This window comes from Equus przewalskii, chromosome 26 (assembly GCF_037783145.1).
Source record: "Equus przewalskii isolate Varuska chromosome 26, EquPr2, whole genome shotgun sequence".
Taxonomy (NCBI): Eukaryota; Metazoa; Chordata; class Mammalia; order Perissodactyla; family Equidae; genus Equus; species Equus przewalskii.
In genome coordinates, this window is record NC_091856.1 from 7,837,365 (window position 1) to 7,862,854 (window position 25,490).

A 25,490-nucleotide genomic window follows, 5' to 3' on the forward strand; every position below is an offset into this window, starting at 1 on the left:
GGGCCATTGTGTTTATGTCTGTCTCTAAATCCACCTGTCCTGGTTAATGATGTCATGGCCAAGTCATTCCAAAATATCAAAAAGTTAACTTTGTTTGCTCACTGTCCTACAAACAAAATGCATATGAATGACAGTTCCACCTAGTGGTGAGGATCCTGGTCTTTTAATTCATCCCTCTTCAGCTTAGAATCCTTGAATAGTCCCTGGAGTCTTTGGGATACCAATCCACTCTAGCACAGTTATCTAGCCTCTGCTTTTCTTTCCGGTCCTTACAGCTTGCACTTGCCTCGTGCATTACGTTTCTGTCATATTGAACTATTTGATGTTCCTAAGTTCCTTGACTGCCACAGCTTCGCAGCTCTGGACTTTGTACATACTGTTTCTTTTACCTGGCATCCCTGTTACCCTCCACTCAGTTTCTCCACCACACACACACACGGTAAGTGTCTTTGCCCCCATAGTACCCGATGTGCATCAGAGCACAAGCCACATTGTTTTGCCAGTTTGTGTCTGCCTGCTAGACTGAGCTCCATCAGATCAGAATCTGCGTTTTATCTTTCTGTCTCCAGCAGCTAACCTGATGCATGCCTCAAAATAAGCATCCAAAAAATGACTGATGCAAAACATGCTTGGGTAAGTTGGCAGTTGAATTAGCTTATAGTAGGTTTATGTTTTTACGAGATTTGATTTGGGTGTCTTCTGGAAGAATGTGTGTGAAGAATGCATCCAGCTAGCAGATTCATGATGGCAAGTTTGCAGCAGCTAAAACTGCCTGGGTTGTCAGAAACTGCAAAATACCTGAGACTGGAGGACTGCAAAGTGGTTTGCACCAGTTCTTGGTTGGGCTAGATAGCAAAAAGAAAGAGATGCCCTAAACCGTTTCTGTGAGACTCAAAGGCTACAGTGTTGAGTTCAGTGGACCAATGCAGGTGCAGTTACCACATCAGCTTCCCTCTCCATTCTGTGGAGCTGGAGGCCAGGCTGAGGCATGGGTGGGAGGCAGGATGGCAGAAAAACTAAAGGGGGGTTAGAGGAAGAAGGGGAAGTTGTAAGGAGTGGTCAGTGTCCTGACAATGTAGTATGGTTGTTCTGGAATTGCGCTGCCTGCATGTGAATCTCTGCTGCTACTAATGCTGACTGTGTGACCTTGGGCAACTCACATAATTCCCTGACCCTTAGTTTTTCCATTTGTAAACCAGAGGTCTGGTTTATCTACTCCAGACTAGGTTTAGAGCAACTGTCTCATGGGGTTTTAGTGAGGATTAAATGAGATCACAGTTTGTAAAATAAGTGCTCAGTAAATGTTAGTTATTATTGTATTTTCCGTTTACAGGTTGTGGAAAGGACAGATTGTGAGGAGGTCCCTGAAGTTAGAGACCAGGCCCATCTTATTCACTATTGTGTTTCCAGCACTTGGCACATAAATACAAGCTGTTTAGCAAATGTTTGTTGAGTTCCTAAATGCGTGTGGTCAGGGCAGTTTTTCAGAGATCTCTTAATATTGTGGCTTTTCCTAGAATGTCTCTCTCTGATGAAGCCATTTCAGCTCTACTTCATGATGCCATAGCTCTGAGTGTTCTCAGCATACTTTGGGCCACTTTGGACTACACCAAGGAAACAAGCATAAGTCATAGCAGCAGTGGGTCTCCTGTTAGGAAGGGGCTGATGCCACAGCAACATTTGAATGCCCGAAGATAATGCCAGCAGTACATCCGAAAGTGAAGTTTCTGTCTGAACATTTATTCCACAGTCATAGAAACTGAAGATGGAAAAGACCTGAGGACATCTAGTCCATCCATGTGATTGTACAAGAAAAGTGGCTGGAGCAAAGCAGCCTGTTCACTTCATGCTCACAAGACAGCATTTCAGTTCTTCCTGGAGTGGAGCGATTGCAAACACATTAAAATGAAGACACAATGCAAATACTCTTTACAAACCTTAAGAAAATACTTATAAGTACATTATTTTCATAAAACAATTAGGAACTAATCTAAAAAAGGAGTGAGGGAATCCTGGATTAGATGGACGGTGTGGGTGGGTGAAGAAAAGAATAACTAAACATTGCAGATAGTGAAGTGGTTTTGATGACTAGAAAGCAATTTCTTCTGGACTGGTTGGGTTTTTGGTTTGCCCATCAAAAATATGAGTTGAGAGGAAGAGAGGCTCTGAAGTAGTTTCTTTCCCCTTCATTCTTTATCCACACCAAGGAAGTGCTTACTAGCTCCAAGGCCCTAATGACCCGGCACCAACACTGAGAAGTCTGTCACCCAGATCACATAGCTCTGTTCTGCGTGGCGGTTGCTCCACTTACCACTTCTTCTCTTGGCACCGAAGCAGCAGCTTCTATATTGGGTTTGTGCAATAGTGAGATCCATGAATAGCGGAGAGTCACCTCCAGGCATGTTAAAGACCTCAACTGATTGGGTCCCTGTGGCTGCCTCACTTGTCTGTCCCAGTCATTCTGCCAACTTAATGGTTGAAGGGATCCCCTTGCCCCTCTACAAGGGTGTCCACACTGTGGGGCCCTTATTATTATTTACATGAGCCTAGTAGCCCTACTTGTCCCAACCCACCCAGTCATCCTTTATTATATTCTTCCTGTGTCAGGAATTCCCTCTTGGAAAATTGGGTTGGGGTGAGCGACACAATCAGGTTGTCATGTTCCAAGTTCCCAGCATCAGAGCTTGAAAAGGAATGGAGGCCTTCCTGATCTCATGAAATAGGAGCCCACAAGAGGAGGCAAGGTAGCACCCCATCTCTTCTTTACCAGAATACTACCCTCCGCCTCAAGATTCCTGATCTTTGTGTTTTTTGAGCCTGAGGGGAATTGAGAGAACAGAGGTGGGGCAGAACAGAAAGGAGGGTTTTCAAAGGACCCACCATTTCATGAAGTCTTTTTACAAAACACAACACACTGTTTCACAAATTGCAAAACACTGTTCAATTACTACCAATAAAAATAACCATTGCTACTTAACATGAAGACTGCTTCATTTCACCACAAACAATTATGCTTTGCTTTTCTTTATCCAGAACTTGGAGGCATTTCAAGCAGTACTGATGGCAGGAAGCCCGCTTTCAGACCCTGCTGTGTCTCCCCACATCCTGGCCACAGTGTTGGCCAAGTAGTTCCTCAGAAGATACTCGAGGAGCCATGCACTGGTCACCTACTTCGGGGACAGGCAGGCTACTGCTCAGAATGCCTCAGTAGAGAAGCTTAAGGTAAACGCGATATACAAAAATCCAAACTTACAAAACAGATACATTAAGGGATAATTAATTGCATTACAAAAGGGTTCTTTACTTTACAAAAGAATTCACCTCTGGGTTCCTTTAAATAGCCAGCTTCTCAAGCACAGTCAGAATATGAGCTGAGTTATAAAAATGTCCATGTACAACAGTAGGAGCATGGCTGTTGCGTGAGTTGAGGTACACCTGTACATCAGCCTTCCGGGCTGCACAGAGCATGATGCAGTCTCTACAGCATCCTTAGCTATTGCAGACGGGTGGGAATGGCTAAGGGGCATGATCTTCCAAAGTCAGTTGCAGACATACTTCGGGACCTGCGATGAGAACGTGGGAGGATAGGGCATTTCAAAGCAGAGTTGTCCTTTCTGTTTCCAGGGCTCACCTGTTCCCTTACTGCAAGGTTGGTGAAGTCTAACTTTAGAACCCTCCTACCACCTCCCTAATCAGTCTCTCTGCACCTACATCCACCCCAGGGTTTTCTCAGACAATTAACTAATTGCTAAAGTGTTCTCTAATTACATCTTAAGGTGTTATCTTCCCCTGGGGGACTGGGTAGTTCTTAGTGGGAATGCAGGGATTGCATCCAAAAGTAGGGGGAGAAATTTTGGAATTGAGGAGCTTTTCCAATGATCTGCAGCTGTTACAGAGCACAGTGCTTGGCACAGCGCTGTGAGCTCATTGTAGGTCTTCAAATTGACTGGAGTGGAGCAAAGAGACTGAGAAGATGAAGCAGGTAATTGATAAACAAGGAAATCTAGTCCTAAATGGCACCCTGGGATGGGAGTGGCTGTATGGAAGAGGAATCAGCAGATGTTTGCTGAAGTTTAAAAAACTCTCAAGAAGGCTCTTCTCACCTCTCCCCATCGCTGGGGCAGCCAAATTCTATAACAGTGTTTCTCGAATAGTAACAACCACATGTGTCAGTCACCTGGGGATGGTGGTTAACAGGAGGTTTCCGAGCCCTCATCCAGATTCCCCACCCCTCCAGTCCTCTGGGGGAGCCTGGCAATCAGCATCCTAAGGAGTGCCTTGATCATTGCTACATTAACATTGGGAACTGAAGTTCCATAGTCCCATATTCCCTTCCCTTTCGGCATGTCCAAGCCGTTGCACACCAGGAAGGGATGCCCAGGTGGAGGGGAAACAGGTTACTTACATCAGTCTCTTGGGAGCATTAGATGGAGCCTGGAGGAGAATTGGAGGCTCCTCAGAGATGTTCATGGCTCCTCAGAGATGAATGGGAGTGAGGTGGGGAGGCTGACTTGGTCATTATCAATACAGATATGGAAAGCAGGACACATTCCTGAAGGTTGAAGCTTGTGATGTTCACAGGTTCGAGGCTCACTTTTAGGATTCCTACAGCTAAGAGACTGATGACTGCTGACCTGAAAATGGCCTAGTAAGTGGTTTGCAGAGCATTTTCACTTAACCCACCATGCCAACTCACACATCCTATATAGGCAACAACCAGGGATGCTCCAGTTTCATGCCAAGGCCACAGCCTTGCTTTATATTTCTCTTTCTTCTTCCTTTGTAAAAGGCACACACTATAGTGGAGATGCTTAGTCCTATTCATTCCTTAGCAAAATTGCTTTTCTGGCTCACAGCTTTTGTTCTAAAAGCACGCTGACATTTTTAATGCCTCTTGTGCCTGTCCTCTGTTCCCACTCACACATCCCTGTCCCTTTTCTTCATGGCAGGTCAACATGTTCCTACTAAATGTGAGTCAGGATGGTGTCGGAGATCCAGGACCTCCTCAAAACATGGCTCTTGCCTGACCCAGTCAATCCTTGGCCTGCTGTGATACTAGGAGTTGAGTTAATGTTTTAAGTACCAGCTCCCTGTCCTCGGTTTCTCTACCTCTTACTTTGCTCCCTGTCAGGATTGTAGGAACAAATCTAGCCTGGGGAGTTGTATCAAAAGCCACAACCCTGGATAGTTCTGCTCTATGCTAAGATTAAACCAACCACCCAGTAAGACATAGGTATGGGTGACAATTTTCTCTCTTATTGATAGTGCAGAGAAAGGGCTAAAACCCAGAAATATTACCGTGGCACCTGGTGAAAAGGTTAAGAGGAATGAGGGTCGTCTGGTTATTCAAAAATCCCTTCCTTACACAGAGTTTACTCCTCTGACTAATTTAAGATTCCTGCTCTGAAAAGATGCCTATCCTGGAGACCTAGGGGGCGAGCTCGGAAGAGCTGCCGCTGCTCTTTAGGCTGCGGAGAGCGGCCTTGACCTCTAAGAAGACCCAGACCTCAGCTTCCCTGCGCCTCTGTCAGTAGTTACAAAAGAGCATTACGAAGTGTCTCAGGGGCTCAGAAGAGTGCCAGGAATGGAAAGAGGGGAGCAGCGTGGTGGCCTAGGACTCGCGAGTCCGATTTGTCCTTTGGTACTCTTCCAGCTCCGTTTTCCTGCTCACCGCCAGCTGCAGCTCCTGGCGGATCACCTGAATCTGCTTCTCGAGCTCCGAGAGCTCCTGCATCACTGAGTTCCGAGCTCCGTTCAGGGAGTCTGCTCTCCCATTGGTGGTCAGCGAGGCTGGGAGCTCTCTTCTCCTTGGAGGCAAAGGGATGTCCTGGCGGGTCCGGAGGCCCAACTGGTTTTGTCGTCCCTCATCACTCAAGATGTATTTTCGTCGGTCGTCATGGCTCAAATTGGAAGTATTCCACACGGTGAGCTGACGGGGTCCCACGTTGGACCTAGGAAACCAAGAGACACTTTAGATTTGCCTTCCACTCTGCAGCCCTCAAAGTGCTGTTCCCCATCCATTAGCCATTTCCCGTGTGAATAACATGGAGCTGGTATGCTTTTAGAGATGAAGTAACAGCCATGGACAGCCTGCCTGCTGGAGTGTCATGGGGACAAAGGGAGCCGATACAATTCTTTTCAAGTGAACTTCAAGGTCTTGTCAAGTCTTCCACCACCCCAGAACTGGAATGGGTGTATCATCTGCAGGGCTGATGGATCAGGGTGTGGCACATTACTTTATGAAGAACCATACGTGCTTTTTTTTTTTTTTAAGATTTTTTTTTATTATTTTTTTCCCCCAAAGCCCCCCGGTACATAGTTGTATATTCTTTGTTGTGGGTCCTTCTAGTTGTGGCATGTGGGACGCTGCCTCAGCATGGTCTGATGAGCAGTGCCATGTCCGCGCCCAGGATTCGAACCAACGAAACACTGGGCCGCCTGCAGCGGAGTGCGCGAACTTAACCACTGGGCCACGGGGCCAGCCCCGTTACGTGCTTTTTTATTTCCCTCCTGCGAATGAGGCTTAGAAAGCAGCACTGCCTTGAAACATGCTAGGGCTATAAAGATGGTGCTTTAGTAGAAGTGAGAATCTGTTTATTCAGCTATTGGACTCTAATCGTGAGCCTGCTGATAGATACTATAATATGGCTCATCCGACGGGACCACCCTGATGTTTACTAGTTGAGTTTGAGGAGAATAAAAGCATACAAGCTACAGGTTTCAGCAAAAAGTTCCCTGTTATAGAGATGTCTTTATGTGGGTTGAGAATGACAGCTTAGGTCTGAAGCTTAAAAAAAAAACCCTAAGAAAGCCTCAGGTTCTTGCTGGGATAATGCAAGTCAAATAGAAATAGATTCGCAATCCTCTTTCAGGCTTGTGTCGAACACCCTACCACCATCTCAGAGAGGTGGCCGTAGACAGCAAGAGAGGTCTTGCTGGCCAGGCACAGGAGGAGCGGGGTCTGGTTTCTGAAACATGCTTTGACAGTTAGATGCAGTGAGAAGAGTTTCTTGCTGCAAGAACAGATTAGAGCCCTAAACAGCATAGCTAATTTCTTCCATCCTTGTTGAAGGAGAAGGAGGTGGAGGAGGATTTTGACCACTTTCACAATCTACCACAGGGCAAAACAAAATAGAAACGCTCTATTAAGTCCTTGTGTTTCTGTTCCCATACATATAACTGAATCAAGGCTTGATTCCTGGACTCTTACTTGCCAGGAGGAGAAGGGGAGGACCTGTAGGGGGAGGGGAAAAGGGAGAGATAATCAGGTCTTGATTCAGTTACATGGATGAGAACAAAAACACAAAGACTTCATAGGATGACTATTTCATTTTGCCTGTGGTGGATTGCGAAAGTGGTCATAATCCTTTGTACCTCCTTTCATCCATGCCCCTCTGTAATGTGACTTTGCAGCTTATCCTTATCGAGGGTGTTCAAGGGGGAAAGTCTGCTTCCCCACCTGCCTCCCTGATGAATTTGGTCTTGTCTCATGACTTGTTTTGGCCAACAGAAAGTGCCAGAAGTGGCAAGTGGCACTTCCAAGCCTAAACTTTTAACTCGCTTCACACACTTCCACTGTCTGTCTCAGCACCCCCTGCTGCAGCGTGAACAAGTCCAGACTGGTCTGCTGGATGACAATAGACCCTGTGGAGAGAGTCCCCAGTCTTTCCAGTTGACCCAGCTGAGGCCATCAGCAATCAGCCAGCCCTTAGCTGCTTTCCCTTTCCCCATGAGCTGGCTGTAGAGACACAAGCAAATAAGCTGAGCTCAGCCAAGTTTGGCCCAGATCAGTAAACTGCACAGCTGACCCTTAGACTCATAAGCAACTCACTGCTGTTTAAAACATTAAGTGTTGAGATAATTTCTCACACCACAAAAACGGACTGATATATGCCCCAAGCCATCAAAACACAAGCATTTGAAAACACCTGCAGTTCTTTAACATTTCTCATAGTTTAAGTCTCATATAAATGAGCAGAGGGCACCAGAGCTCAGCTCTCATGTGTCCTGGGCTGGGTAAATTCTATAATGAATCCTCTATAGCCCACTGGCTTTACACTGAGATCAGAGGTACAGTTATAATTTTCTTTCTAACCTTACAGTTCCCTTTAATTTTTCCTTCACGTCTTTTCCTATTGAGTTTGAATAATTTCAAAACAATCTTTTTGTGGTGTGTTATACGGTTTACAATTTTTGTCCGTCTTGGGGTGAGAGGAAAGGAAAAAGGAAATGTATTAGAAACTCAGTAGGGTAAAGGATAGACCAAAACATGTGAAATCACATGCTGAGTAAACCAAGGACTATATATAAATGGTCTCTGGCAATGCCTACTTTTTTCTCTGCTTTAAATAAAAAAGGAACACCACCTACTTTCATACCATGGCCCCAAATTTTTTCAAGCCTTTCCTCAAACCCATACATTAGTAATTCATTCATTTATCTATTGTTTTATTCTTTCAATAAATAGGGAGCACACAGAAGGGATGTTAAGTTGTAGCAGACAGGCATTTGGGTAGATATTCTTCTCAAAAAAGAGGGAGAGTTTTCAAGCAGACCTAACTCTAGTACCATAGAATGATTTGTAGTGGGAAGAACCTGGGAGTAGGGCATCTACACGCTTTCCTGGAATGTCCAAGAAGTCACAGAAACCAGGTAAGTAGAGATAGCTAATCTGGTTTCCTCCAGAGCTTTGTACATCTATCTGGGAATATCATATAGAAGAATAAGCAAAAGCTGGATTCCATGACAAACTCTAGTTGCCAGTGTCACAAGTGCTCTGATAACTGATCGACACGTGGCTCTAGGCTACCTGCAAATGCAAGATGACAGATGCTGAATGTCAGATTTGGTGTCTGGTTGGAAGGAATGAGTGTGTTATATTGTTAGCCTATATAGTGTTTAGCTTGTGTTTTGTAACAAGCCTTCCTCAGCCTAAGAGGGTAATGTGACCAGTGAGTGAACTGTATTTAACACTAAAAATGAGCAAAACAAGCTTCCACAGTGCAATTACATGACATCGAGGTTCAATCTTCCACCAGACCATTTGGAAGAGACCTGAGAGCTCTGGGGCCTCAAACACCCACTGCGCTGGGAACGGTACAGGTGGGTGTGGGGCTGTAGGGAGGTGGCACAGGAAATGTGGGCCCAACATAAGCGATGATGGATGTTCTGCCTTAGCTCCTTCTCAAAATAAGGGGTTCCAGAAGGGACTCTGCCAAGAAAAGTGGATAAGTTGTGTGAAAGACGCATTTAGCTCTCCATTGAGGCAAGAAAGATGTAAATAGGAGTCATATCACAGTTGGAAATGGGATCACTGGGCTTCTTGTTTCTATTACGACTGGAAAACAAATGCCTTGTCATTAGGAGATGATGTCTTTCTGCTGTGTCTTCTTGTGTTCCTCTTGTTAAAAATTTATGTTAAAAATAATTATAGAAAAAATATATATAACGTGACATAGAACAGCTGTGACCTGATTAGTCTGCAGCTTATCTCTGACAAGGCTGCAATTTGATACAGGAATGCCACAGACTGAGGTGGGGACGGGATGTGCTCACTGACTGGAAAGAGGGTTTAAGAGACAGCAGAAGTGATTCTGACAAGCTGGATGCAAACGGGAGAGAAGGAGACTGTGGTAGTCCCAGAGGAGGTACAAACAGGGAAAAAGAATCATGTTTTTCACTCCTTTTCCCTTTTCCTCTGTTATAAATGAGAAGTGTGAGTGTCATATTTCAAGATTACCCACAAAGCCAACCTCTGAGCTGAGGATCTGTCATAGATAACAGAGTCGCTTAGAGGTACCACCCTAAACTGAGGCCTCTGGGCATATGAAAGAAGCAGGAGGGCTGCCATAGGCAGCATGCAACAGAGGCCACCAGGAGCCAGACCCAAATGTTTCTGACATCTTTTGCCACCATGAATGAGGCCATAGTCATCCCCAGGCTGGATGTGGGGAAGGTGTGAAGTTTCATTTTCAAATGTCATCTATGCATTTAATGCTTGCTACCTTCTACTAATGAGATGCTCTTTTCTGGGGAGCTTGTAGTAAGACGGCCAGGAAGGGGGCTAAGCAGAACACGTCTGTTGCATATTTCAAATATTCCTAGGAGTTCTGGCAAGGAGTGGGGAGTGGAAACATGCCAAAAACGCAATATTGCATGAAGTTTGTTGCCTGCAGTCCTATGAATTGTCTTTTGTGTACTTTGTGTACAATAGTAATAGCTGAAATGCTTTGTTTTCAGAGCCTGACAGTATTATCTCATTTAATCCTTGCAGCATCTCTAGGAAGTAGGTACTGTTTTGATCTCAATTTCACAAAAGAGGAAATTGAGGCACAGAGAGGTTAAATAAGGAACTTACCCAAGGCCACACACATTGTAAGTGATGAAGACAGGATTTGGATCCAGATGCTTGCCTCTGGAGACCACGCCCACACTTTTAACCATGGCATATATTGCCTACACTGCATTTCGGTGTTTGTATATGTACAAGTATGTTGATCGTTTTGTCTGTTCTTTTTCTATTTGAAACCACATATATTTTTACTGATTGTGTTTATCAACAACTTGGTCCTAATTCAATCTGAGTTATTTACCTTTTGAGCACAGAGTCTTAGTTACATCTCTAAGCTTTTATTTTAACAAATATAGAGACACCGGGCGCTGGCCTCTTCTTACCTCTTTTCCACACGTTTAGTCTTGAAACGCTGCTGCCTTTCTTCCACAAATGATGTGTTTAGTGCTCGATGCAATCGCTGGCAGAAAGAACAGAGTCACATGCAGAGATCATCAGAAACACACAAGGGACAAGGTACCGCCCGAGATTTAATAGCATATCTCATCACCACAAACCTTGGCCTCTTTAAACAAATTTCCAGGGATCAAAACACAGATCAACATTCAGCCCCAAATCTCAAGAGGACAAGAATTCTAAGTTATTATTCAGCCTGGAGAAAAAAAAAGTAATTTGATAGGAAGCTTAGAAATGCTCCAGGTTGTACCAAGGTGTGTGACATAAAGAAGAGCTATCATAACTAACACATGGAAAAGGGCCTGTACAATTGTTAACGGCAAGTCAAAAACTTAAGTCTGAGCTTCTCAGCAGCCAAAACAAAGAAGGGAAGACGGACTCTTGAGAATTAAACTAACTGTGTCAACACACAGTTGGGAAGATCAGTGGTCTGCAGAGTCCTCCTTAACAGACCAAATACTTCCTAAGATGAAAGTAGGAAGAACGGGGTTCAAGCATAGCTAGACCAATGAAAGTGACCCATCTAGGAAAAAAGTCCTGTGTTAACAATGCAGAGAGGTCAGCCTAACGGATGAATGGGGCAGAAGTGGGAACTGGCAGCCTCACTGCTGAGAGGCAGGGGAAAGCCTGTCCCTGGGAGATCAGGATGGCTCCTCTCGCCTCACCCCTCACCACTGTCAGGGGAAAATGCTGCCTTTGCTAGAGTCCCTTCACCACTGAGAGGCCTTCTGAGTAGATTTTGGCTCTCCATGCCAATTTCCTTCAGGGAGAGATGTGCCAATGAGTGTGCTTGAATGGTTGGCCTGTCAGTTTCAGTTTTCCCTGCAAGTGAGTGTGTTGGTGTCTGGATTACATGAAAGAACTTCCATCCTATGAGGCTTGGCCTTGCCACCAGCGAACTTCAAACCTCTGCGCCATTGAAAATGCGGAGAGAACAGCGGCTGGCGGGTTCACCTAAAGGAAAATAGGGACTTCAAGCTCATTTAATGGGTTTCAATTTTGGCAAGAAAAGAATCTGTAGGAGACAAATGTTTCACACCGTCTCTTCAGATTGTCACTATGAAGTGAAACCAGGTTAAAAACAATTCTATTGCTTCCATTGGGAGCAACAGTGGAGGGTTATATGAAAGGAAGGGGCATTACGGGACAGCCTAATTTAAGGGGAAAGTGAGTTAACGAGATTGAGGGAATTCCATCTTCTACATCTAGAGCATCTACACCACCCTAGTTGTCTTGGTAATGTACCATTCATCAGGGCTCTGGATTCTCCCATCACCGGGAGTTCTGACGTTTAAGAATATTGGTGCAAGATGCCCAGGGCACTCACCTGACTGGTGTGGAGCCAGTACTGCAGCCTAGATTTGTTCCTGATTCGTGGTAGCAGCAGCCTGTACACGATGTGCTCACCAATGGTTGTCAAGATGGACAGACCAAACCCAATGCACAGCAGCACAAAGAGTCCAGAGAAGTGTTGGATGCCCATCTGCAAAGTCTGTGGCAGAAGAGGAAAGGAAAGGCCATGAACGTGATGCTCCTCCTGGCCTCATGTTCACGCAGACGCGGATTCTGTTTTTCTGGACCCAAGGAAATCTGGAGACTATCCTTCCCTGTGTGCTCTGCAGACTTCATTACACTGAACTGTGAAAGGAATCCAGCCAGGACTGAAGATGCTGCAGAGCACAGTTCCCGGGGTGCTACCCATATATAGTCCTACTGCATGAATAGTCCCTGAAGTTGTGCAGAGGCCCTGCATCTGGACCGCCTTACAGTCTCCAGAGAGACTGAGAGATAGAGAAAGAGAGACACCAAGAAATGAAACAATTTAATACAGTCCTGTGCTGCATAACGACGTTTTCGTCAATGGTAGACCACATATACGATGTTGGTCCCATAAGAGGAGTACCGTAGATCCTAGGTGTGTAGTAGGCTATACCATCTAGATGTGTTTTAAGTACACTCCATGAGGTTCACACAAGGACGAAATCGCCTAATGATGCATTTCTCAGAACATATCCCTGTCATTAAGTGGCACATGACTGTATATTAAAACATTGAATAACTATTAAGGAAAGAACCTCTCTCAGGGACATAGAATGAGTAGGTTTAAGGAGAAAAGATGATGAATTCAATAATTTTGAACTTTAGATCTGGCAGGGAACGCAGAGATCATCTAGTTCAATGTCTTTATTTTACTGATGAGGAAGCTGGGACCAGAGAAATGAAGTAAATTGAGCCAGGCTACACAATTAGACAGCCATAGAGGAGAAAGAGAAGGAACCTAACATATATTGATTGCTTACTTTTTTTGCACTGAGATAGGTATTATAACTGAAATCATAGTTAAGGAAACTGAAGCTGTTAAGTGACAGAGCTGGTCTAAGTCCCTGTTTGTTTTGCTCCAAAGCTGGGCTCTTTCTGCTACACAGCAAAACAGCAGCAGTTACAGCAACAACAATAGTTGCAGTAACTCTATGTGGCAGTCACTTTGCTAAGTGGTGTACATCTGATATCTAAGAGAAGCCTCACGAGTTCTCTACAAATTAGGTATTATTCAGTCAACTGACATAGATGACAGGAGTCTATCCTGCAGAAGCAAAGACATGTGATACACTGAATGCCTACTATGTGCCAGGCACTCTTCGAAGTACCATGGAACAGAGATAGGAGAGTTACGTCCCTGCCTTTAAACAGCTTGAGTCTAGGGAGGAAGCAAACATTTATACTCCGTGATGCACTGAGACATACCTCCTGAGTTTTGTGGGGAAGCTGGCTCATGATATAAGATTTAAAGAGAGGTAAGATGCAGAGGCTCAGGTGGGAAAGGAAGCACTCTAAGCTGAGGGTGGCAGAAGCCAAGAAGGACTGACAAGACCTCCCGGCAGGCACGGTGATATAGTGATGCTGTGGCTTGGGGTAGGGTGCATGAGGCATGGTCGTGAGGGAGAAACAGGGCCATATGAGGCAAGCCCTCAAACGCCAATGCCAAGGAGCCTGGGTGTCATCCCTCTGCTGGAGGCTTTTGGTCATCATCATCATCATCATCATCAATATTTATTTAGCCCTTAATATGTGGAAGGCATAACTCTGAGCACTTTGTTGATGTAGGTACTGTTGATGTTGAGGTAGGTACTGTTACTGTCTCCATTTTATAGGTGAGGAAACTTACGAACAAAGGAGTGAGGTAATGTGTCCAAAGGTTAGAGCTGGGGTTCAAAGCCACGTAGCCTGGCTCCAGACCCTACACTGTTAACTACCTTATTTGACTAAAGTGAGTGATCCTCCCATCCTCTGGAAGGGGTTTTCCTTCCTCTTATTCTCCCCACCTCTACCCCCAATCCTGGAGAAACAACCAGTCAGGCATGGCTCAGGCAAGGCTAGACCTCCTGGGGATGCCAGGAAGTCTATCGAGGGCGCGGGGTTCAGAGGCAGAGCTTGGAGATTTCAGGTTTTGGTGCAGCCAGGGCCTTGGAATCTCTTTTCCTCCACAGAAGTGGCTCTGGATCAAAGATGGGTGCTAAGATCCCTGGGGAAGGAAAGACTAGAGGTAAGCAGGGGCACAGAGCATACCTTAGGTCCAGGAGGCTGAGACACAAGGCAGGAAGACTAACAGACCACCTGTGAATGCAGGCAGAGCCCAGCCCCAGGGAATAAGGACCTCGCTGGTCTAGGCAAGGTGAGAGGTGTACTGGCCCCAAGGGCTACAGGGACTAGGGCTTTTCCACAGACATCTCTGTATAACTCTGACCTCCAGAAAGCATATACAAACGTGTCTGAAAACAGCCCTTGGCCTGGACCTGTTGTAATATGCACAGAAAATGGCTATTATGGAAGGATTTAGTGAATTTACTGCTATGGATGATGAACAAACTGGGGAATTCATTTTGGACTTCAGCACTAACATCATCAAACATACAGCAAACACCAAACAGGCTGGCACCGCTTTCTTAGAAGGCACTGCCAAGATGAGGAAGAAAACACGTAACTGACAGTGAACTATCTTGCCTTTAAACGCAGGGCTTCCCCTCTGTTTTCTTGTGCATAACAATAACTAGTCTCATTTTCCTCTTATTACATCAACAACAAATAGGCTGTATTCAGTTTATTTTATACATTTCTTTATTTAAATTTCTGTTGTTTATACCCACATACTTGACTAATAGAAGTAGTTACTGTTTTTGTTTTAATTGGACATCTAACGTGTGTGCCAGACACCATATATGTATACTATGTTCTTATGCTAACCCTGTAAGTTAAGTGTTATTATCCTCAGTTCACGTCTGAGGAAACTGAGGCTCATAGAGATTAACCCCCTTACCCAAGATCATGCAAGCTAATAAATGGGGGAGCTGGGCAGGGGATCCAGGACTGTCTGATGCCAAGCTGGCACTGCCCTTCAAGTGAACGCCAGTTTACAGGTACCCCTGGCTATCTGAACTCCTGCTGTCTATTCCCTATAACAACTTGCAAAAATTTTTATTCAAAACTCACCATCTGAATTGAAAATTCATTATAATCTGCTGTGAGCACCAATGATAATGTTTAAACTGTGTCTGAGCCTGAGCGATAAGATGTGGCGCTGCCGCTGTAACTCAGCTGTTCTTCCCCCAGGACCACACTGCTTAAATGCGCTATGCATTAGCCGTGCGCGTGTTCCCCACCTTATCAAGCAAAAGCTTTTTTTCTAATGCAGTGGAACTTGCTCAACTTGACATTGATGATTGGTCAGAGGAAGACGAAGAGGAGCAATGAACATTCAGTGTCAAATCTTTAAGATAAATTTAAGTGATGCAGACAAAATAATGATCGCAGTTGCAAGTGACACGAGTAGACAGACCACCTTCAGAAATGCAGTCGCAGCCCAGTCCCATGTCATCAAGAGCAGCATAAACGAAAGCAAAGAAGCGCAAGCAGAGGTAAGTTTTCTTCATCCCATCGCCTCCTCTGCAGCTTCATTTGAGACCTCCCAGCCACACACTTCCGGGGTCTCAAGTGACCGGGAGAGAAGACCGTCCCAGGATTTCGCTGGGGGCAAATCTCAGACATTTATGGCTTCATTGGTCCTTCATGTGCTCTCTCTCTCCCACCCAGTCTCACTCAGCTAACTCTAATCAGTAAGGAACCATTAAAAAAATTGCCTTGCTTGCTTATTTTGTTTTGCTGAATGTTATGTTTCTTTAACATTTTATTTTGTTGTTCATTTACATTAATATATATTCATTGCACTGTGGAGGGAAAGTCTACTCTGCATACTGCACCCATGAATACCCACTAATTAAGCATAAAAAAGTGGTCTTTTAAAAGCTTCATATTATGCAGAAATCCTTGGTGGGTTATCATATATAACAATCCATTCTTTGTGCATTTGATGTTAAACACTTATAGGTGTCTAAGAGTGTTTTAGTGACGTTTACGGAAACTGATTGGGGTGGGAATGCTTTATTGCTTTTCCCATATAAGATAATGGAAAGGACTCTCACCATCTGGAACTTCACTAGCCAACACATTTCCAGGAATAGACTAGCTTCAGATAAAGAGAGATGCCTGTACTGTCAGATGTTCTGAGTGGTCATCCAAGCTTCCACGCTTCCAAGCAGATCATGCATGCTTCCAGTGACAGGGAGAGGCCAAGACTATCAATTTTGTCGTTGCCCAAACCCTTGCATCTTTGCATTGCATCTTACTCAGATGTAGACAACATCTGACACCTGGTTAGATAACTGACTAGTTCTTAAACCTCCAGCAAGAAATGCAGTTAAAGGATTTCGCTCATCAATTGCTCTGGGTGTTACTGGCTAAGTCCTAGGAACTAAGCCTCCATGGGCCCCCCTCCACATCTCCTAACACACAGCGAGGACTTAGTTTCTATGGTCCTCTAAAGAGTTGTCTATACTTAGTCTTTTCAATTCCTCTGTTCCCATTATTTCCTGTGACCCACTCCAATTAGGCTTTTCATCCCCACCAGTAACCAGGACAACTTCTGTCAAAGCCATCAATGACCTTCACATTGCCAAATCCAATAGTCAATTTTCACCTTATTCGTGTACCAGCTTGGACACTGTTGATTACTTCATCCTCTTTGATATAGTTTCCTCACTGTTTTTAGGATCCCTCTCTCTTTGTTCTACTTCGGTCTTGTTTACTGATTCCTCCCCATCTTTCCGATCATAAACACTGGCACGCCTTCAGTTGTTTAGTGACACTTTCTTACCCAGACTCATGGCTTTAAATACCACCTATGTGCCAATGACTTCCAAATTTATATCTTCCCGAACTCCCAACTCAGCCTTTCCACTTGGATATCTAGTAGACTTCTCAAACTTGAACATCAAAATTAACTCCTAAGTTTTCCCATGAAACCTACTCCTCACAGTCTTTCTCATCTTAATGAATCTCCATCCTCGCAATTGCTCAGCCCCAAAACCTTAGAGTCATCTTTGATTCCTCTTTTTCTCTAGCACCCCGTACATAGTGTGTCTGCAAACATGGTGGACCCTACCTTCAAAATATGTCCAGAATCTGATGACTTCCTACCACCTCCACCAAGCACCTGGTCCAAGCCACCATCATCTCTCACCTAGACTGTTAAAATAATCTCCTAATTGGTTGCCTCACCTCTTCAGTCTGTCTTCTGCATAGCAGCCAGAATGACTCAAAATATGTCAATCCCGTGCTCAGTACCCAGCGATGGTTTCTGTCTCACACAGAGTAAATGTCAGAGTCCTTACGAGGGGCTACAAGACCTTACATGATTTAGTCCCACACTTCCTAACTTCATATCCTTCTTATCTCACTGGTTCACTCTGTCAGCTACGTGGGCCCCCTCTCTGTTCCTTAAATCTATCGTGCAAGTTCCTGCTTGAGGGTCTTCATTCTCTCTTCTCTCTGCCTGTAAACTCTTCCAGGAATCAATATTGCTCCTTTCCTCATTTTCTTCCGGTCTCTGCTCAAGTGTTACCTATCAGTGAAGTCTACCCTAACCACTTTGGTTAAAAGGCAAATCCTGCCTTCCTCCCCAACCTCCCCTGGACACAATCTATCTCCCATACCCTGTTTTATTTTTCTCCTGACAAAATATTTGTTTATTGCCTATTTCCCTCCTCAACTAGAATGCAAGCTCCAAGAGGCCAGGGGTTTTGCCCATTTTGTTCAGTGCATACGCTGATGGCCTAGAAGAGTGCCTAGCACTTACTAGGTTTTCAATAAATATTTTTTGAATGAATGGTTAAAAGCATATGAAAGCTAGAATCTTTTTTTGTATAATATAAATTTATATATATTTTCCCCATAAAACACTTTCGTATATCTCAGGAGATTTCTAGAATAATTCCATGAAGGAGAAAGATGGAGATGGATATTCCCAATTGATAGATGAGAAACCTGAGGCTTGGAGAGCTCAGAAGACCTGCCGTCCTGACTTCATAATGCCAGTGTGCTTCACTCTGGGGCCTAACATGGGAACTGGGAGAAAAACACAGTTACAATTAACAAAGTTAAAATTTGAAATTGAATGTGGTAATTTCAGCTGACTTACATTGGAAGTGTATTGTATTGATTTTATTTGCATAGGATCCTTTCCTAGGGGACCTGCCCTCCCCCACTTCATGTGGTTTTGGTGTGGCCACCATGGCTACCAGTCACGGACTCCTCACTTCTTGGTCAGGTGAGGCCAAGCACGTGACCCAAGATAAGCCAATTTGCATTTGAAGCAGAGACATGTGGCATCGAAAGTGGCTGGAGCTGAGTTATTTCAACGTCAGTGCCTCAAAGACACAGTTCCCTGCTTCCTGCCACTAACATCCTTGGAGTCCTGTTGTTCCTAAAGCATCATCAGTTCCTCTCCACCTTGCGTCAAAACATTGAGCTTCCCCACTGTTCTTTTGATGAGCCCCTTTTTCTTGCTTAAATTGATCTGTTGCTTGCAACCAAAGAATCTGACCTGATAGACAGCTTAAAGGATTAAGCTTCTTTAGCTCTGAGGTGTGCATATAACCTCTTTCAAGACAGACTATTTCTCACACAGAACACTGAGAAGAATGAGGGAGGTTGTCCTAGGAAGGTTTCTCTGATGGGTTGAGGCGTTGCCTTTCTTTGCATGCCTCCAAAAGCCTGGTGTGTAGCAGGTGCTCAAGAAATGCTTATTAAATGAAGTAAACACCTGAAAAAGAACTCAGTAACAATTACCTTCAAAATTTTCCAGTACCTATTAAGTACTTTTCCCCAGAGCAAAATGACTACAAGAGCAAGGGGAAATCATTTTATTTTTCAGTGATCTAGTGCATTAAACTTTACGTGATCTCCTCTCTGAGTCCGTACAGCTAAATCCTGGTGCTCAAAATAATTTTCTTTTTCTTTAATAAGAGCTGGAGTGGGGAAGGAATAATGGGTTTAGTGAGAGGTAAAGAAAAGAAAGGCTACGGAGCTTCTGAAATATTGATAATCCCTAGATACTTGGAAGCAGGATGAGGAGAAAGCAAATGCTGTTTCTAATTTTGAAGACCTGATTTCTGTTTCTTTTGTCACGCACTATTTTTCCCAGTAGAGCAGTAGTTCAATAAAGTTTGGCAGCTTCGATGTTGTGTCTATACATATGGCCCTCGAGCGGGGGGAGAGAGAAAAGATGGAGACCTGCATGAGGCTGGGCTCCGGCGGTACCAAGCACAGCTTTCAGGGGAGAGATTTGCCTGGCTGGAGAGAGTGGGGTAAGATTGTGCGGTGTAATCACTTGAGATTTCTAAAAGAAATTTAACAACAATCACGAGAAGGGAGAAAGAAGATGTACGGCTCAGAGAATCTGGAATTTCCTCATCCATGAAGACAGATCGAAAGATCACATTCAACAAAAGAAACAAAAGAGGTGATTTGCAAATTCCTGGGAGACACCGCGTGGGCGAAACGAACAGTACTCTCACAGTTGGACAAGCAAAATATTCTAGATGGACAGCAATCAGGGTGTGTGGGATCTTCCCATCACTTCCCCGGCCCGGGGGCGGGGACACCTCTGTCTTCTCTAACCTGGAACGCGCTCAGCGGCTCATCACCTTGGAGGTGCCCATGTTGCCGCGGAGAAGCCCCCTGTCTCTCTGTTCCTCACACTCCCCAAGCCCCGCCCCTTCTAGGCTTGGCAATCATCTTTTAGCCTGGACTCGATGCTTAATTTGCTACATGAGCTCCATTGTGCAGTCTCTGGAAAAATCTCAACTTATTATTAAAACAACTCAAAGATATTGCTAAAAATTAAATTTGAGATGATGAACTATAATCCTGTTGCTATTTAAACAATTAGTTCCAACTCTTCATTTTCTCTTCTGACCCAAGACCTATACATACATATTTTCCAGAGTTGTAAACATAACGTAGAACAATTATGCTTTTTTTTTTTTTTTTTAAAGATTTTATTTTTTCCTTTTTCTCCCCAAAGCCCCCCCCGGTACATAGTTGTGTATTCTTCGTTGTGGGTCCTTCTAGTTGTGGCATGTGGGACGCTGCCTCAGCATGGTCTGATGAGCAGTGCCATGCCCGCGCCCAGGATTCGAACTACGGAAACACTGGGCCGCCTGCAGCGGAGCGCGCGAACTTAACCACTCGGCCACGGGGCCAGCCCCGAACAATTATGCTTTTTAAAAAACTTATTTTCTAAAGATTTATGGCTACACATCAATTTATTTATTTTAATGGCTTTATGTGATCACCTATTTTTTGTTTTTTTAAGGAAGATTAGCTCTAAGCTAACATCTGCCGCCAATCTTCCTCTTGTTTTTTCAGAGGAAAATTGGCTCTGAGCTAACATCTTTGCCTATCCTCCTCTATTTTATACGTGGGACAGCATGGCCTGAGAAGCGGTGCCCAAGTCCCTGCTGGGATACAGAAAGGCGAGCCCAGGGTCGCGGAAGCAGAGTGCGCCAACGGAGCGTGCAAACTCAACCACTAGGCTACCGCCTGGCCGCTGGATTAGTGAGGCTGTTTTTTGATGCTTGTTTTTCTGACCTCCTTTTGTGTGAATCATTTATTTATATATTTTGCCAAATTATGCATTTCATATATATATATATATATATATTTTTTTTTTTAGTTGTGGATCCTTCTAGTTGTGGCATGCAGGATGCCGCCTCAACATGGCCTAATGAGCGGTGCCATGTCCGCACCCAGGTTGTGAACCCTAGGCCGCTGAAGTGGAGCGTGTGAGCTTAACCACTCGGCCATGGGGTCGGCCCCCTAAAATCTTCAGATTTTTAAAAAATATTTGCCCAAAAAAATTGTGAGAAGAAACACCATGTGAAACTAACAACAAAACAATTTCTTTGCCGGTCAGCTTTAGCCTAAGAGCTGTCAGATGTTATCCTTTGATCAACGCAGCTTTATTGCTGCTGGTGTCCCTTCAGTGTTACGGTTTTTCATTCTAAGTCAGCTAATGCCTTTCAAGCTGACACACGATTTGCTGCTGTTCACATTGTCTTCAGCTGCTGGGACAGTCCTGGGAGCCAATATGGAAGGAGAGAGGTCCAGTTCTGCTGCTCAGTCTAGTGACCTGACTCCTCTATCACGATGCCACCTTGTCTTAAAAAACATCCACGCCTCTCCCTTTTCAAGGCATGCAAAACAGACAAAACACAGTAGCCGGACTCATGACCTACTCTACATCCTACTAGAGAGAATCGGAAGCCTAAGTGAAGAGTGGAATTTGTACTTAAAAAAAAATTCCCAGAAGATTTTCCCTTAAGAATGCCTCTAAAGCATGATAGATTTAGAGGATAAACCAATTGTGCTAAGGCCATATTTTTTCCTATGTCTCAAAAAAAGAAGTGTCTAGTGCTTGGAGAATTGCAACATATGGTAGAGAGCAGACACAATCCATTAACAGAGGATTCATAACAACATATTGTTACTGACCTTTGTAACCTCAAAGCATATTGGTTGATGTTATCAGTTTAGTCTAAATACTGTTGCTTATTTTTCAAGATGAGATGAAGGCAGAAGATGATTTAAGACTGCCTTGCCTAATATGTTTTATGGTTTTCTCTTTGCAGTGCATAGAACCAAAGAGGGGGGCACTGCTTGCTGCTTGACAAGCAATTCACCACTTTTGTGAAAACTTGAGGCTTGATTTGATTATATTAATAAGACCATCAGAAATAATTTGGTTATTTCACTGAACATTGGTTTAAGTCTGTGTTTTGTGACTTACCAGCCGGGACACTTGGAGGAGATTCTAGAACTTTCTACAGCATCCTCTGTAAAAGTGAGATGATGGCACCCACCTCACAGTGCTGTTACGATGATTAAATAACAAATGTAACAGTACCTGGGACAGTTGTTCAATAAATGTTAACTACTATTATCACCCCGAGGAGTTGGACAGAACTAGATCTGCTGACAACCAGCAATTAACAGAGAGAAAAATCAAAGGATTCTAATTTGGAAGTAAATGTGATCTTTCTTCCCAAATAGCCATACAGTCAGATCTTCCCGGTTGCTGAAGCTAGAATCAGGCTCTCAGTTCAAGGTCATTGCCACAAAACCTTGGGTAGCTGGTACTGAATGGACTGAGCAATTTGCTTGTTAATTCCAGCCACTCCAGAAGCTGAAATATTTTTCCTCTTCTTGTGGAAATTTGAACGTGTAATCCAAGATGTTTCAACCCTTAGTTATAATTTTAAAATGTCCCTATTTTAATGTGCACATTGCAGAGTGTATAAATTATGTCTCTCTTTTAGAGGTCCTCTCAGCTGGCATCACACACACTCACTTTCCTCATGCAAAGTTTCCTCCACAACGTCAAACACACTGGGCTAGAATGAGAGTCTCTCTCTTCAACTTTCTCCAGTCAAGAAATCTGTTGTCCCCTCTGCAGATGAGGGGGTTGGGGAAGACCTTGACATTGTTTCTATTGTTTTCTTTCTGGATTAGGATTACACTTTAGAGTGGGTGTGGCTAAACAAGGGCTCAGAAGGAACCACTGGGCCTCCTGTCTCCCTTATACATTGATCTAACAGAAGCAGAGGAAGGGGGAAGTGAAGGGAATTAGGAGAATGAACCCATTGTACTCTAGGCACTCAAAGTAACCCTCAGATGGATCCTCGTTTTAATTAGGAGGAATGACAAAGGGAGGTTAAGCAGCTTGCTCATGCTCATACAGCTAATAAGAAGCGACCGTGATAAAAACCCAGTTGTAACTGAATCCAAACCCAGGTGTGTCTGAGTCTTTGAACTTTGTCATCCTGCAATGGGGGTGTGATTCATAGCACTACAGGGTTGGGAGCATTTACTGATTATTGATACATTTTTTTTTTTTTTAGGACTGCAAAGGGATTAAAGAGATTCTTATGCTTTGTGGTTCCTAAGTAATCTATTAAATAAAAAGTGCGGCAGGGTATCTTGGTAGATGGGTGCCCTGACAGTAATTAAATTTGTGGACTTATTTTTCCTACTTCTTTTTTTTGGGTCAAGACTAGCTACCAGCTTCTTCAAAATATAAGGATAATAAATCTCCTTGAAACGGACCTTCCGTGTCCTGAGAAAAGTCACCTGAGTTTTGTCCCTTGGCTAAGTACGTGTAGGGAGAATACGTTTCATTGTCCTGGTGTCAAGCACCTTCTGTGCGGAGTGGTCCCCTGTGAGAAACAGGGCTGGGTTAAAGAAGCAGACGCTGGGACCAGTGCGAGCCCAGCTCTTCTGAAGACAGTTTGTTCTCTGACAAATGGCAGTGGTAAGTGGGATGTCAGAGAGCTGGTAACATCTGGGATGTAGACAGTGGTGTATTCACTGGCACACTGGCTTTCCAAAACAAAACAAAAACAACTCTAAGTTTTTGCTCTTTTCCATGATGTCCTAGTCCCGGCCAATTTCAAGCTGTCAACGTGACGTCACTGAACCTGGAGCTGGGGAGAGATGTACACACAGTGGCTCTCACCAGTGTGAACAGGCTCCAGCACACCCCTTGGCTGCAGGATTATTAGGGTGTGAGGGACTCTGGGTTGAATGTTATATTAGAGAAAAAGCTTCCCCGAATGAGAGATTAGCTTCCCTGTCAGGCCCTGGGTTTGAGTTTCAAAACTAAGCTTTGCTAGTGCAGAAAGAATTCACTTCTGCTGCAAAGAGGTGCTTGCCCATGTCTGCATCTTTTGAGTACCAGGAGCAACACCACTTCAGCATCCTGGCGACAGTCCCCTGCAGCCGGAATCTTCACTACCTCTACCCATGGGAAGCATGACTCTGAATCTGTCCCTTTCTCTCCAGCTGGGGTGGGGCTGAGTGTTGGAGGTGAGAGAGCTCTCTGGGAAGGTCTCTGCCCTGCTTGGCTGGAAGCCTTCTTAACTGAACTTAACACTGGGGTGGCAGCCAACCCTGAAAACCTGCTGCCGGAGGCTGAGAGTTGGGCTGGGCACTTAGTCCAGGCTTAGCATTTCTTACAAGAGCCCCGAGACCAGTTTGTGTTCGGGAGCTGAAGCAAGGAGACAGGAAGAGCCTGACCTGATGCCTACCCCGCAAAACATGCTCAGGGATTTCTGGAAACATCATGGGGAGTTGGCTGTGGCCTGGGAAAGGAAAAGATGGACTTTTCTTGCCCAGAGAGAGGTGATTAAAGGTGCTCAGCCATGAGAAACATATTCGTCCCTGTTGCTACAATAGGGAAGTTGACAGTCTGTCAAAAGACACCTGACACCACAAGTAAATGAAAACAGTTCACCTAACACTTGATTTGAACTCTATAATTTTCTCCCACATATAAAACCATGAGAGGTAAAGGCAAAGATGTATATTTTCTTGTTTTTGAACTTCTAAAGTTCTTGTTGACTCTTTATAGTTTGGTCTCTGAATCTCAACAAAGAAAGAGACGTTTATAAAAGCCATTTCTTTCCCCACCATGCTCCTTCACCTGTTCTCTGCCACTCAGGGTACTACCCTGAGTCACTGAGAGAAGGATAATTAGGAACAGAGTTGGTCATGAGGTTTATGTTAGCAAATTTGGCTTTCCAAAGAGAAAATACTTCCGAGTAAGTCAGAGTGACAGTTGCGGGTCATCTTGAGCTATTCTTGAAAGAGAGAGAGGAGAAAGAAAAAGTTGTTGTTGGGTGGTGCTCTTTAAAAAAACAGCTCACACAGCCACCACCAAGTTCTTGTGGATCTCCAGGCCTCGGACCACAGCGCTGAATTCCTCGTAGGATATTTTCCCATCGCCGTCTGTATCCAGGCAGATGATGGTTTTGTCGACGACCTCCTGTAACTCCCAGTCTGTCAGGGTGTCGTCCCCCACCATCAACTTCAGCACCTGGAAGAGCTCTCCGTTGGAAATGTAGCCGTCTTTGTCCATGTCGTAGATGCTGAAAGCAAACCTTAGCTTCTGCTCCTCGCTGCCCTTGACACTGAACTGGGAGGTCCCCACGATGAATTCCTTGAAGTCCACTACGCCATTGCCGTCGGTGTCGAAGACGTCGATCACTCTCTTCGCCAACGGATTCCGCTGCAGCTGGGGCAGCGACAGGAACTCATCCACGCTCAGAGAGCCCGAATTGTCCAAGTCCAGCTTCTTAAACCTCTTGCTCAGCCTTTTAATTTCATCATGGTCAAACTGGGAGCACATTTCCTCCGGGTAACTGGCCTCATTCCCCATTGTGGACGCTGGGCGCCGGCTCTCAAGGTCGGAGGAGGGAGCAGGGACTGTGGGCACAGGCGGGGTTCGCGCAGGGACCGTTGAGCCGGGGCGGGTGGGGGGACGGGGGAGGGGCGGCTCGTGGGCCAGCCAGGA

General features: G+C 44.7%; 2 protein-coding genes across 3 annotated transcripts in view; both read right to left on the reverse strand.

Moving 5' to 3' along the window:
* Nucleotides 1–1,719: 1,719 nt before the first annotated feature.
* GRIN3A (glutamate ionotropic receptor NMDA type subunit 3A) overlaps nucleotides 1,720–25,490 on the reverse strand; it is a 150,601-nt gene continuing 126,830 nt past the window's right edge. The window contains exons 7-10 of one of the 2 annotated variants that reach the window (XR_011533351.1): nucleotides 12,075–12,239; nucleotides 10,675–10,751; nucleotides 4,406–5,951; nucleotides 1,720–3,563 (exon numbers count right to left, since the gene is read on the reverse strand). Coding sequence is in view for 1 of the 2 variants with exons in the window: in XM_008522467.2 (XP_008520689.1) it covers nucleotides 5,612–5,951; nucleotides 10,675–10,751; nucleotides 12,075–12,239 (582 nt within the window). In the remaining variant the exon portion in view is untranslated. Of the gene's footprint in view, nucleotides 5,952–10,674; nucleotides 10,752–12,074; nucleotides 12,240–25,490 lie in introns of both variants that reach the window. The other variant, XM_008522467.2, reaches the window with a different exon arrangement.
* Nucleotides 24,439–25,487, reverse strand: PPP3R2 (protein phosphatase 3 regulatory subunit B, beta). Its single transcript, XM_008522466.2, has one exon. The coding sequence runs from the start codon at nucleotides 25,353–25,355 to the stop codon at nucleotides 24,840–24,842; it is 516 nt and encodes a 171-aa protein (XP_008520688.1). The 5' UTR covers nucleotides 25,356–25,487; the 3' UTR covers nucleotides 24,439–24,839.

What these genes read in the sequence shown, in the direction of transcription:
- PPP3R2 (XM_008522466.2), bottom strand. Translation starts at nt 25,355, where the DNA reads ATGGGGAATGAGGCCAGTTACCCGGAGGAAATGTGCTCCCAGTTTGAC.